General features: G+C 44.3%; 1 protein-coding gene across 2 annotated transcripts in view; it reads right to left on the bottom strand.

Moving 5' to 3' along the window:
• Positions 1-7,792: 7,792 nt before the first annotated feature.
• LOC134984679 (zinc finger protein 271-like) overlaps positions 7,793-12,023 on the bottom strand; it is a 57,496-nt gene continuing 53,265 nt past the window's right edge. Inside the window, exon 4 of one of the 2 annotated variants that reach the window (XM_063950202.1) lies at positions 7,793-10,043. In XM_063950202.1, the coding sequence (XP_063806272.1) occupies positions 7,954-10,043 (2,090 nt within the window). In that variant the 3' untranslated portion in view covers positions 7,793-7,953. The remainder of the gene's footprint in view (positions 10,044-12,023) is intronic. The other variant, XM_063950203.1, reaches the window with a different exon arrangement.

Here is a 12,023-nt window from a genome sequence, read left to right as displayed (position 1 = left end):
AGGCAAAAATTGAGGACGAGTCCTCAACTCCGCTCTATCCACATGGAAAATCAGATAGTGGCTCTTGTGAGACAAGGCCGCCAATTCAGACACCCGCCTTGCAGATGCCAAGGCCAATAACATGACCACCTTCCAAGTGAGAAATTCAAATTCAACCTTTTGAAGAGGTTCAAACCAGTGAGATTTTAGGAACTGTAACACCACGTTAAGGTCCCATGGTGCCACAAAAGGAGGCTGGATGTGCAGCACTCACTTTACAAAAGTCTGAACTTCTGAGAGAGAAGCCAATTCCTTCTGAAAGAATATAGATAGGCTCAATTAAGATACAGATTTCGGCCCTAACTTCAGGCCCATATCCATTCCTGTTTGCAGAAAGTGGAGAAAACGGCCCAGATGGAAATCCTCCGTAAGAGCATTCTTGGCTTCACACCAAGATATATACTTCCTCCAGATACGATGATAATGTTTCGCCGTCACCTCCTTCCCAGCCTTTATCAGCGTAGGGATGACTTCTTCCAGAATACCTTTCCCAGCTAGGATTCGGTGTTCAACCGCCATGCCGTCAAACATAACCACGGTAGTCTTGGAACACGCAGGGTCCCTGCTGCAACAGGTCCTCCCTGAGAGGAAGAGGCCACGGATCTTCTGTGAGCATTTCCTGAAGATCTGAGTACCAGGCCCTTCGAGGCCAATCTGGAACAATGAGTATTGCCTGCACTCTTTTTCGTCTTATGATTCTCAATATTTTTGAGATGAGAGGAAGAGGGAACACATAGACTGACTGAAACACCCATGGTGTCACCAGAGCGTCTACCGCTACTGCCTGAGGGTCCCTTGACCTGGCACAATACCTCCGAAGCTTCTTGTTGAGGCATGATGCCATCATGTCTATTTGAGGAATTCCCCAAAGACTTGTTATCTCTGCAAAAACTTCTTGATGAAGTCCCCACTCTCATGGATGGAGATCGTGCCTGCTGAGGAAGTCTGCTTCCCAGTTGTCCACTCCCGGAATGAAGACTGCTGACCGAGCGCTTACGTGATTTTCCGCCCAGCGAAGAATCCTGGTGGCTTCCGCCATTGCCACTCTGCTCCTTGTCCCACCTTGGCGGTTTACATGAGCCACTGCTGTGACGTTGTCTGACTGAACCAGAACCGGTAGGTCGCGAAGAAGATTCTCCGCTTGAAGTATGCCGTTGTATATGGCCCTCAATTCCAGTACGTTGATGTGTAGAAAAGCCTCCTGGCTTGATCATAGTCCCTGAAAATTTCTTCCTTGTGTGACTACTCCCCATCCTCGGAGGCTTGCTTCCATGGTTATCAGGACCCAGTCTTAAATGCCGAACCTGCGGGATAATTGTGACTCCCTGCCTGCGCAGGAGCACCATCATCTCCGCCATCACCTTGGTGAAAATCCTCGGGCTGTGGAAAGCCCAAACGGCAACGTCTGAAACTGGTAATGACAGTCCTCTACAACGAATCTCAGGTATTCCTGATGAGGAGGATATATGGGGACATGACGGTATGCATCCTTTATATCTAGTGATACCATAAACCCCCCCCCCTTCTAGTCTGGAGATCACGACCCGGAGCGATTCCATCTTGAATTTGAACTTTTTGAGGTACAGGTTTAGGGATTTTAGATTTAAAATGGGTCTGACCGAGCCATCCGGCTTCGGGACCATGAACAGGGTTGAATAGTACCCTTTCCCCTGTTGGACTAGGGCAGGGCTGGCCAAACCAGTCCTCGAGATCTACCAACAGTTCACGTTTTCCAGGCCTCCTGGAGATCTGTAGAATTGTCAGTTAGGAATTAATGCAGCACATCTTAATTAGTAGTGATTACACCTGTGCACCAGCTAGGTGGTCTGGAAAATGTGAACTGTTGGTAGATCTCGAGGACTGGTTTGGCCAGCCCTGGACTAGGGGAACCTTGATAATCACTTGCTGTTGACACAGCTTTTGAATTGCAGCTAACACTACTTCCCTCTCTGGGGGAGAAGCTGGCAAGGCCGACTTGAAAAATCGTCGAGGGAGCACCTCTTCGAATTCCAGTTTGTAGCCTTGGGATACAATTTCCATCGCTCAAGGATCCACATCTGACAGAACCCAGACCTGTCTGAAGAGTCAAAGATGTGCCTCCATCGGTGTGGAGTCCCTCAGTGGAGCCCCAGCGTCATGCGGTGAATTTAGTAAAGCCGGTGAGGACTTCTGTTCCTGGGAACTAGCCAAAGCAGGCATTCTTTTCCCTCTACCCTTACCTCTGGCGAGGAAGGATGAGCCCCGACCTCTTCTGGACTTATGTGACCTAAAGGACTGCATCTGATATTGTGTTTTCTTTTGCTGTGGGGGAACATAAGGTAAAAAAGTAGATTTACCCGCGGTAGCTGTGGAAACCAGGTCCGCGAGAACTTCCCCAAATAAAACTTCACCCTTGTAAGGTAAAACCTCCACATGCCTCTTTGAGTCGGCATCACTCGTCCATTGGCGGGTCCACAGGGCTCGCCTAGCAGAAATCGCCATGCGTTGGCTCTCGAATCTAGCAGCCCAACATCTCTTTGAGCGTCTCTCATATACAAGACTGCATCTTTAATGTGACCAGGTCAATAAAATGGTATCCCTATCTAGGGAATCAATATCAGCTGACAAGGTATCTGTACAAGCTGCTACTGCGCTACATACCCATGCCGATGCTATTGCCGGTCTGAGTAAAGCACCCGTATGCGTACAGATTTTAACGTCGTTTCCTGTCTGCGATCAGCAGGATCCTTGAGGGCTGCCGTGTCTGGAGACGGTAGCGCCACCTTCTTGGGCAAGCGCATTAAAGCCTTGTCCACCCCGGGCAAGCATTCCCACCGTACCCTGTTCTGTGCAGGGAAAGGATACGCCATAAGAATCCTCTTGGGAATCTGCAGTTTTTTGTCTGGAGTTTCCCAAGCTTTTTCAAATAACTCGTTTAGCTCATGTGATGGGGGAAAGGTTACCTCAGGTTTCTTTTCCTTATACATGCGCACCCTCGTGTCAGGGACAGAGGGGTCATCTGTGATATGCAAAACATCTTTTATTGCAATAATCATATAATTAATATTTTTGGCCACCCTTGTGTGTAACCTCGCATCATCGTAGTCGACACTGGAGTCAGAATCCGTGTCGGTATCAGTGTCTGCCATTTGGGATAGAGAACATTTTTGAGACCCTGAAGGGCCCTGTGACACAGTAAAAGCCATGGATTGACTCTCTGCTTTTTCCCTGGACTCTGGTTTGTCCATACTAATATTTAATAAGGTCACATTTGCATTTAAAACATTCCACATGTCCAACCAATCAGGTGTCGGTGTTGCCGACGGAGACACTACAATCATCTGCTCCAACTCCTCCTTAGATGAACCTTCCGCTTCAGACATGCCAACACACTCGTACCGACACCCACACACAAGGATATATTTATATGGAGACAGTTCTCCAATAAGGCCCTTTGGAGAGTGATAGAGTCAAGTATCTACCTTTTAACATTAGCTATACATTAATACCGTGTAGCCGTAATGGCTGCTAAACCATGTGCACATGCTACGCACTCCGTACGCTATTTGCGTATGAAGACCTCGCACGTGGCACGCAAATGAAGTAGCCACGCTGTGCTGGGTGTACGGAAATACCCACAGCGAGCATACACCCAAATAGTAACCTTTATAAACTTTAACCACAGAATATGATTATAATGTATACCTTTAGTATTGTAACACTGTAATGATATACCACTGCTTGACATGGATATTTAAGCAAGGCTGTTTGTAATTGAGATACACTGAACCCTTTGTATCTAGCTAGAGAGACACAGACACCCTGCTGAGGTTCTAACACCTTTACTAACGAGGATTTAGATATATCAAAAGGAGTACACAGTTACAGTTTATACTCTACATACTAACATATAATCCTAACAGAATATCTAGACAGAAATATACAATAACGTTACAATCTTATACTAAAACAGAGAATTTGGCCAATACAATCAAGGAGCGAGAATCATTACAGAGAATTACTTACACACACTGGGAACGATCGCTGCGCATATTCCTGGTACCAAGCTCCCAGTTAATCAAGTTGAAAACAGTTTGTGGAGTGAGAGAGACTGAGCTGCCCAGGATGGCTGATCTTATATACCCTGCATACAGTATACTACAAAAGGTACCTATAATCTCATTGTTCATTGGACATAGGAATTCGTCTCCGCATTATAACAAAAGGTCATAGGTTGGTTCATACAGGTGGGCTGTGACTATTTCAAACAGCTCAGGTGGGAGGGAATCTCAGGTTTCCCGCCGCATGGGTAATAAAGTGCAAACATAGTGTATGTCCATAAACTTCTTATGGTCATAACTATTCGCACGAGCGATATATCTGTTTCTAACCAACACCGGAATATGGCTAATTAAATACTCTTCCGATGGATACTAAACACCACTGTGTAACCTCTGTCTGACCCTTCGTATCAAACAAAGAGGGATCTCTTTGTCCATGAACATGCTACATTAACTAAACTTTCAGATTCTATCAAAGGGACCATAGTCTACAAAAAATACATTATATGACAAAAATATGTAACGATCGAGTCGCCCGCCAGACGCACACAAACTCCACCGTAAATGCGCATACCGTACACCCGCAAGAGCACGTGACGAGTATACGCATGCACGGAAGGGCTCATGCACGCGCAGTGGGGACACGCATGAGGTGCAAATATGGCAGTGTGCATCATATTTTTCTGACTTTGACAAGAGACAGAGTATGCCAGCACACACCCAGTGCCAAATGACAGTGGAAACAAATTCCCAGATAATATAGCGCTTTTATATATAATTATCTGTATAATACACTCACTGCTCCTTACAAGTGCCCCCCCCCCTCTTTTCTGCCCTGTGTCACATCGTTCAGCAGGGGAGAGTCTGGGGAGCCAGCTTCTCTGCAGTGCTGTGGAGAAAATGGCGCTGGTTAGTGCTGTGGGATCAAGCTCCGCCCCATCCAGCGGCGGGCTTCAGTCCCGCTCAATTTTGTAATACTGGCGGGGGATTTTTATATCTACTGCCTCCGCAGCCTATATATACGTATTTGCCAGTCCTAGAGGTTTATATTGCTGCCCAAGGCGCCCCCCACTGCACCCATCAGTGCGTGTTGTGGGCGGGAGCAATAGCGTGCAGCGTTACCGCTGCGCACTTACCAAAGGGAAGAGCTGAAGTCTTCTGCCGCCTTTGCAGTCTTCTTTCTTCTTATACTCACCCGGCTTCTATCTTCCGGCTGTGAGGACGGCGGCGCTGCTCTGGGACGAACGGCGGGGTGAGACCTGCGTTCCAACTCCCTTTGGAGTGAATGGTGTCCGGTAGCCTAAGAAGCAGAGCCTATCACTTAAGTAGGTATGCTTCTGTCTCCTCAGTCCCACGATGCAGGGAGCCTGTTGCCAGCAGTGCTCCCTGAAAATAAAAAACCTGACAAAATTATTTTTTCAGAGAAACTCTGGAGAGCTCCCCTGTAATGCACCCAGTCTCCCCTGGGCACAGGATCTAACTGAGGTCTGGAGGAGGGGCTTAGAGGGAGGAGCCAGTGCACACCCATTCTAAAGTTCTTGATAGTGCCTGTCTCCTGCAGAGCCCGTCTATACCCCATGGTCCTTACGGAGTCCCCAGCATCCTCTAGGACGTAAGAGAAAAGTCTCTGGCAACACAAATATATATTGGTGACAAGTTGATGGCAGAATGCAGGTTTAAAGCAAATAAGGTCACTGGTAACACAAATGTGAAACAACTTGGTAGCTGGATGTAAACAGATTTGTAAATAATAACTGAAACAAAGAAAAACTCCGGTAACGTGAAATAACTTGATATATGCAAATGGTTTGGAAAACAGAACTCCGGTAATACTTGCAAAGCACACAGTCTGTGATAACTAAACGTGGAATGACTTGGTAAATAAATGTGAATTGTTTAGAAGAAAGAACTCCGGTAATACTTGCAAAGCACACAGTCTCTGATAACTAAACGTGGAATGACTTGGTAAATAAATGTGAATGGTTTAGAAGACAGAACTCCGGTAACACTTGCAAAGCACAGTCTCTGATAACTAAACGTGGACTAACTTGGTAAATAAATGTGAATGGCTTAGAAGACAGAACTCCGGTAATACTTGCAAAGCACACAGTCTCTGATAACTAAACGTGGAATAACTTGGTAAATAAATGTGAATTGTTTAGAAGAAAGAACTCCGGTAATACTTGTAAAGCACACAGTCTCTGATAACTAAACGTGGAATGACTTGGTAAATAAATGTGAATTGTTTAGAAGAAAGAACTCCAGTAATACTTGCAAAGCACACTGTCTCTGATAACTAAACGTGGAATGACTTGGTAAATGCAAATGGTTTGGAAAACAGAACTCCGGTAATACTTGCAAAGCACACAGTCTCTGATAACTAAACGTGGAACAACTTGGTAAATAAATGTAAATGGTTTGGAAAACAGAACTCCGGTAACACTTGCAAAGCACACAGTCTCTGATAACTAAACGTGGAACAACTTGGTAAATAAATGTGAATGGTTTGGAAAACAGAACTCCGGTAATACTTGTAAAAGCACACAGTCTCTGATAACTAAACGTGGAATGACTTGGTAAATAAATGTGAATGGCTTAGAAGAAAGAACTCCGGTAATACTTGCAAAGCACACTGTCTCTGATAACTAAACGCGGACTGACTTGGTAAATGCAAATGGTTTGGAAAACAGAACTCCGGTAATACTTGCAAAGCACACAGTCTCTAATAACTAAACGTGGAATAACTTGGTAAATAAATGTGAATGGTTTAGAAGACAGAACTCCGGTAATACTTGCAAAGCACAGTCTCTGATAACTAAACGTGGAATAACTTGGTAAATAAATGTGAATGGTTTAGAAGACAGAACTCCGGTAATACTTGTAAAAGCACACAGTCTCTGTAACATAAAAGTTCTTTAGCCAACCAAGGCCCAGGCAGGAGACAGTCCTAACTCAGCATGCTTGATAAGTGCTGGATGCAATGCACAGAATGGAATGCTGGTAATAAGGTGCACAAGTTAGGCAATGAATAACATCTGAGGAGAGTCTATTACTGCTGATGAACTGTGGCTGGAGTCTGGAACAAGCAGGAGAAATGCAGAATGATGAATGTAATGAAATTATGAGAATATCCATGGGGAACTACTGGAGACAGGAACACAGGAACCAGGAGACCTTGACACACCAAATGCGACTCGTCCGAGGCAATGAGACTGAGCCAGGAACTGGAGTTTATACCCCTTGGTCTGAGATGATTGGATGTTGCATCTCTATGAGAACACACCCCGCTGGATTGGGTGTTCAGATCAGTTATGTGTTAGCTGAAGTTAACGATTCATCAGGAGAGTAATTCTGCAATGCACTGCTGATTGCTGGCTGGGCTCAGTAGTGCACCGGGAGTAAATGCTGTTAAATAGAAGCACTGTGTAAGCCAGGCTACAGGAGACTGAAGACTGGAACTGAACTGCTGGAACCTGCAGTTCCACAGGTCCAATTCACAGGGGATACTCTCAAGACAGAGGACTGAAGCCAGGAGACGCCTGTTCACAGGAAGTGATGCAATGGAGAATGCAGATTCCTGACATCTGGTTGGTAGGTAAAGCTGAGCTGTAGCCCTGCCCCTTGTTGGTGAGCTTCTATCAGGACCTGTTTCACTAGGACCGAGTCAAAGCCAACTGGCATCACCCACAACTGGAGCTCAGCTAGACAGTTAGGATTGGTACTGGGTTATTTCACCCTGCTGTAGCATGTATATTGCAAAAAGCATAGGAGATAGGACAGGATCTTGAGGAACAATACAAGGCAAAGATAAGTATACTCCAGAAGATTAAAATGGTCCCTCACCTGAGTGATGTCTATTGTGTGCAACAAGAGCTTATCTCTCAGAGTATGGAAATGGTCTCTCACCTGTGTGACTTTGCTGATGTGTAACAAGATGTGATTTCTGTGTAAAACATTTCCCACACTCAGAGCAAGAAAATGGCTTCTCACCTGTGTGAATTCTGTTATGGCTAACAAGATATGATTTCTGTGTAAAACATTTCCCACACTCAAAACATGGAAATGGCTTCTCACCTGTGTGACTTCTCTGATGTACAATAAGATCTGATTTCTGTGCAAAACATTTCCCACACTCAGAACATGGAAATGGCTTCTCACCTGTGTGACTTCGCTTATGTGCAATAAGACCTGATTTCCATGTAAAACATTTCCCACACTCAGAACATGGAAATGGTTTCTCACCTGTGTGACTACTCTGATGTAGAACAAGATGTGATTTCTGTGTAAAACATTTCCCACACTCAAAACATGGAAATGGCTTCTCACCTGTGTGACTTCGCTGATGTGCAATAAGACCTGATTTCTGAGTAAAACATTTCCCACACTCAGAACATGGAAATGGCTTCTCACCTGTGTGACTTCGTTGATGTGCAATAAGACCTGATTTCTGAGTAAAACATTTCCCACACTCAGAACATGGAAATGGTTTCTCACCTATGTGACTACTCTGATGTTTAACAAGATGCGATTTCCATGCAAAACATTTCCCACACTCAAAACATGGAAATGGCTTCTCACCTGTGTGACTTCGCTGATGTGCAATAAGACCTGATTTCTGAGTAAAACATTTCCCACACTCAGAACATGGAAATGGTTTCTCACCTATGTGACTACTCTGATGTTTAACAAGATGCGATTTCCATACAACACATTTCCCACACTCAGAACATGAAAACGGCTTCTCACCTGTGTGACTTCGCTGATGTGGAACAAGTTGTGATTTCTGTGTAAAACATTTCCAGCACTCAGAGCAAGAAAATGGCTTCTCAGCTATGTGACTTCTCTGATGTTTAACAAGAACTGCTTTCCGTGTAAAACATTTCCTACACTCAGAACATGGAAATGGCTTCTCACCAGTGTGACTTCGCTGATGTGTAATAAGATCGGATTTCCGTGTAAAATATTTTGTACACTCAGAGCAAGAAAACACATGCTCACCTGTGTGAATTTGCTGATGTGTAACAAGATGTGATTTCCATGCAAAACATTTTCCACACTCAGAACATGGAAATGGTCTCTCACCTGTGTGACTTCTCTCATGTTTAATAAGATCTGATTTGTGTGCAAAACATTTCCCACACTCAGAACATGGGAATGGCTTCTCACCTGTGTGACTTCGCTGATGTGGAATAAGTTGTGATTTCTGTGTAAAACACTTCCCACACTCAGAGCAAGAAAATGGCTTCTCACCTGTGTGACTTCTGTTATGTCTAACAAGATCTGATTTGTGTGCAAAACATTTCCCACACTCAGAACATGGAAATGGTTTCTCACCTGTGTGACTTCGCTGATGTGGAACAAGTTTTGATTTCTGTGTAAAACATTTCCCGCACTCAGAGCAAGAAAATGGCTTCTCACCTGTGTGACTTCGCTGATGTCTAACAAGATGTGATATCTGGTTAAAACATTTCCCACACTCAGGACATGGAAATGGCTTCTCACCTGTGTGACTTCTCTGATGTGTAACAAGTACTGATTTGTGTGCAAAACATTTCCCACACTCAGAGCAAGAAAATGGCCTCTCACCTGTGTGACTTCTCTGATGTGTAACAAGATTTGCTTTCAATGTAAAACATTTCCCACACTCAGAACATGGAAATGGCCTCTCACCTTCCTTAGCTGGCTGATGGGTAATAGGCTTTGTGTTCTGTGTAATACATTTGGCATCTATAGAACAGGGAAACACTGTATCTACTCTCAGAGCTGTAACAGATGCACCAATATCAGAGTGATCAGGAGAACATTTCCCAGGATCAGGGGGATCAGCTGATAGAGCTGGATGTATAATTGGGGTAATGGGGTTATCTCCTGGAGAATCCTGTCTACTGTCATTATCTCTTATGTCACAATCCGGGGATAACATTAGATGTACTTCTGAGATATTCCTGCTTGTGTGTCCATCTGCTGGAAATAAAATACATTATGGAAATGTGACATTTTCTGTAACAATATTAATCTTGTAAACAATAGGAGAAGACGACTCTCTGGGACACTTATTTGTAAATGTGTATAATAAAACATAACTTTTAATGAAGGCTTTATAATATTGTGTCTCAGATTATCATTGTGTCCACCCTCCTGAGAACACTCACAATAACAAATGTAATATTATAATAAGACTTAGATATCTCTCTCTTGTACTGGTAACTAACCATGAAGTATATATGGAGATATAGTCACTCGCCAAGTCCTATGTCAGCACCAATGTAAAACAATGGATGGGGAACATATCGTATGAATTGGAGATTATAGATGAACAATAACATGTCATATGAGCTGATGGATCAGAGAAATGTCTCCTAACGTTACTCCTGGAAGCATTAGTAAGGTAGCATTCCTTTATGTGTGTGCTCATACGCTGGTAAGCCTGTACATGTGTTACTCACCCTTATATAAGGTATATTGCTACAGCATAGTAGGTGGAACAAGGTACTTTACATGCAATACACCATATAATACACTGCAATCATCATCTGCTAGGTTATAATGCACTCTTACAACCCCATCATCAGTGTATTACCTCTATTCTCTCAATAGTCATAAGGATGGTGTGTGTAAAGTAAGTATGATACAGAAAATTACATATCAGAATCTATACAGCTGACACCATACTTCTGCTTCTCATACGTGTGCTACTGGCAGCAGTGAACATCTGAGTGAGAGTGCAGGGAAGACAGCAGAGTCTGATGAGAGATTGGATCTGCCTTTGCAGGGATGTACCACACCTGTCACCCCTGTTAGTATAAAAAATAATAAATAAGAGGGCCGAGGCCTGAGTCCATTCAGATGTGCTTTCTGGACCTCTCCTCACTAAGTGGCTTCTTATCTACCCTACCTGATAGCTCTCAGCCGCCACTGGGACCAAAACCCAATCTATTACGTCCCCCACTCCTCCTGCCCTAAAGTCGCTTACCCCAGTGACACTGCTGAAGCCATGGGCTGTATTCTGGGGCTAAGTGCGCCCAGGCTTTCCTGTACGCTCCGGCCACCTGACTAGGAGGCGCTTTTGTCTCAGTCGGGATCACTTGCTCTCCCACTCACATGGGTGCGCAGATTCCACTACTGCTGGGGACAGAACAGGCTGCCCACAGTCACCAGAGCCCGGTGGTATTGGGAAGGAAGGTGGCTGCCATTTTGGATCCTGGTGCCCGGCCATCGCATAAGGTTTATAATTGATGTAAGCTGCTAAATAAGTGTCCTGGCTGCTGGAACGGGGTCACTACACTAAATTGAAGCATTTGCCTGGAGGTGAAACTACCTTCTATTTATATGGTACCATTATAATCTACTTCCTCTCAGTCTACAAGCAGAGCCCAGTATCAAGTATCGTCTGAGTACACCTCATTACACTCTGATTACAACCTTACAGTATATTATTTTGTGGATTCATCCACTGAATATATTTTGCCATTTGTGTCTCTCTGTGCTGAGTGCTTCATGTCTGTGATCACGCTGACCTCTAGTGGAATTTCTCGGTCATTACTGTGTTATTTGAGTTGCATTACATCATGTTTACTTGAAATTTTGGCCTCGATACCCCCGTCATCCCAACTAAGAATGTAATTTTGAACCAAGTCATCTTGGTGTAACCTCCTGACAGCGTACTACTGCTCCTTTTATTTATTGATCGTTTGTATTTTAGTATCTCTGAGAGGTCAGTCTCTTTGGAGCTGGCTTACCATGCCTCCAAAAAAGGTTAAAATGTACCAAATTGGCCACACCTGTCCATCCCTTTGGTACCTCAAATTCAGGTGGTCCTTCTGAGACCGCTACATCATCTGCTTCTTCTGGTCAGATGCACAGCCCATCTGTAATGGCAGAAGACGTCTTAAGACACTCTAGATCAGGCATTCCCAACCACAGTCCTCAAGGCACAACAACAGT

This window comes from Pseudophryne corroboree, assembly GCF_028390025.1.
Source record: "Pseudophryne corroboree isolate aPseCor3 chromosome 3 unlocalized genomic scaffold, aPseCor3.hap2 SUPER_3_unloc_72, whole genome shotgun sequence".
In the NCBI taxonomy this organism is placed as follows: domain Eukaryota; kingdom Metazoa; phylum Chordata; class Amphibia; order Anura; family Myobatrachidae; genus Pseudophryne; species Pseudophryne corroboree.
Note: the sequence above shows the minus strand (reverse complement) of the source record. Positions and strands in the feature narration are given on the sequence as shown.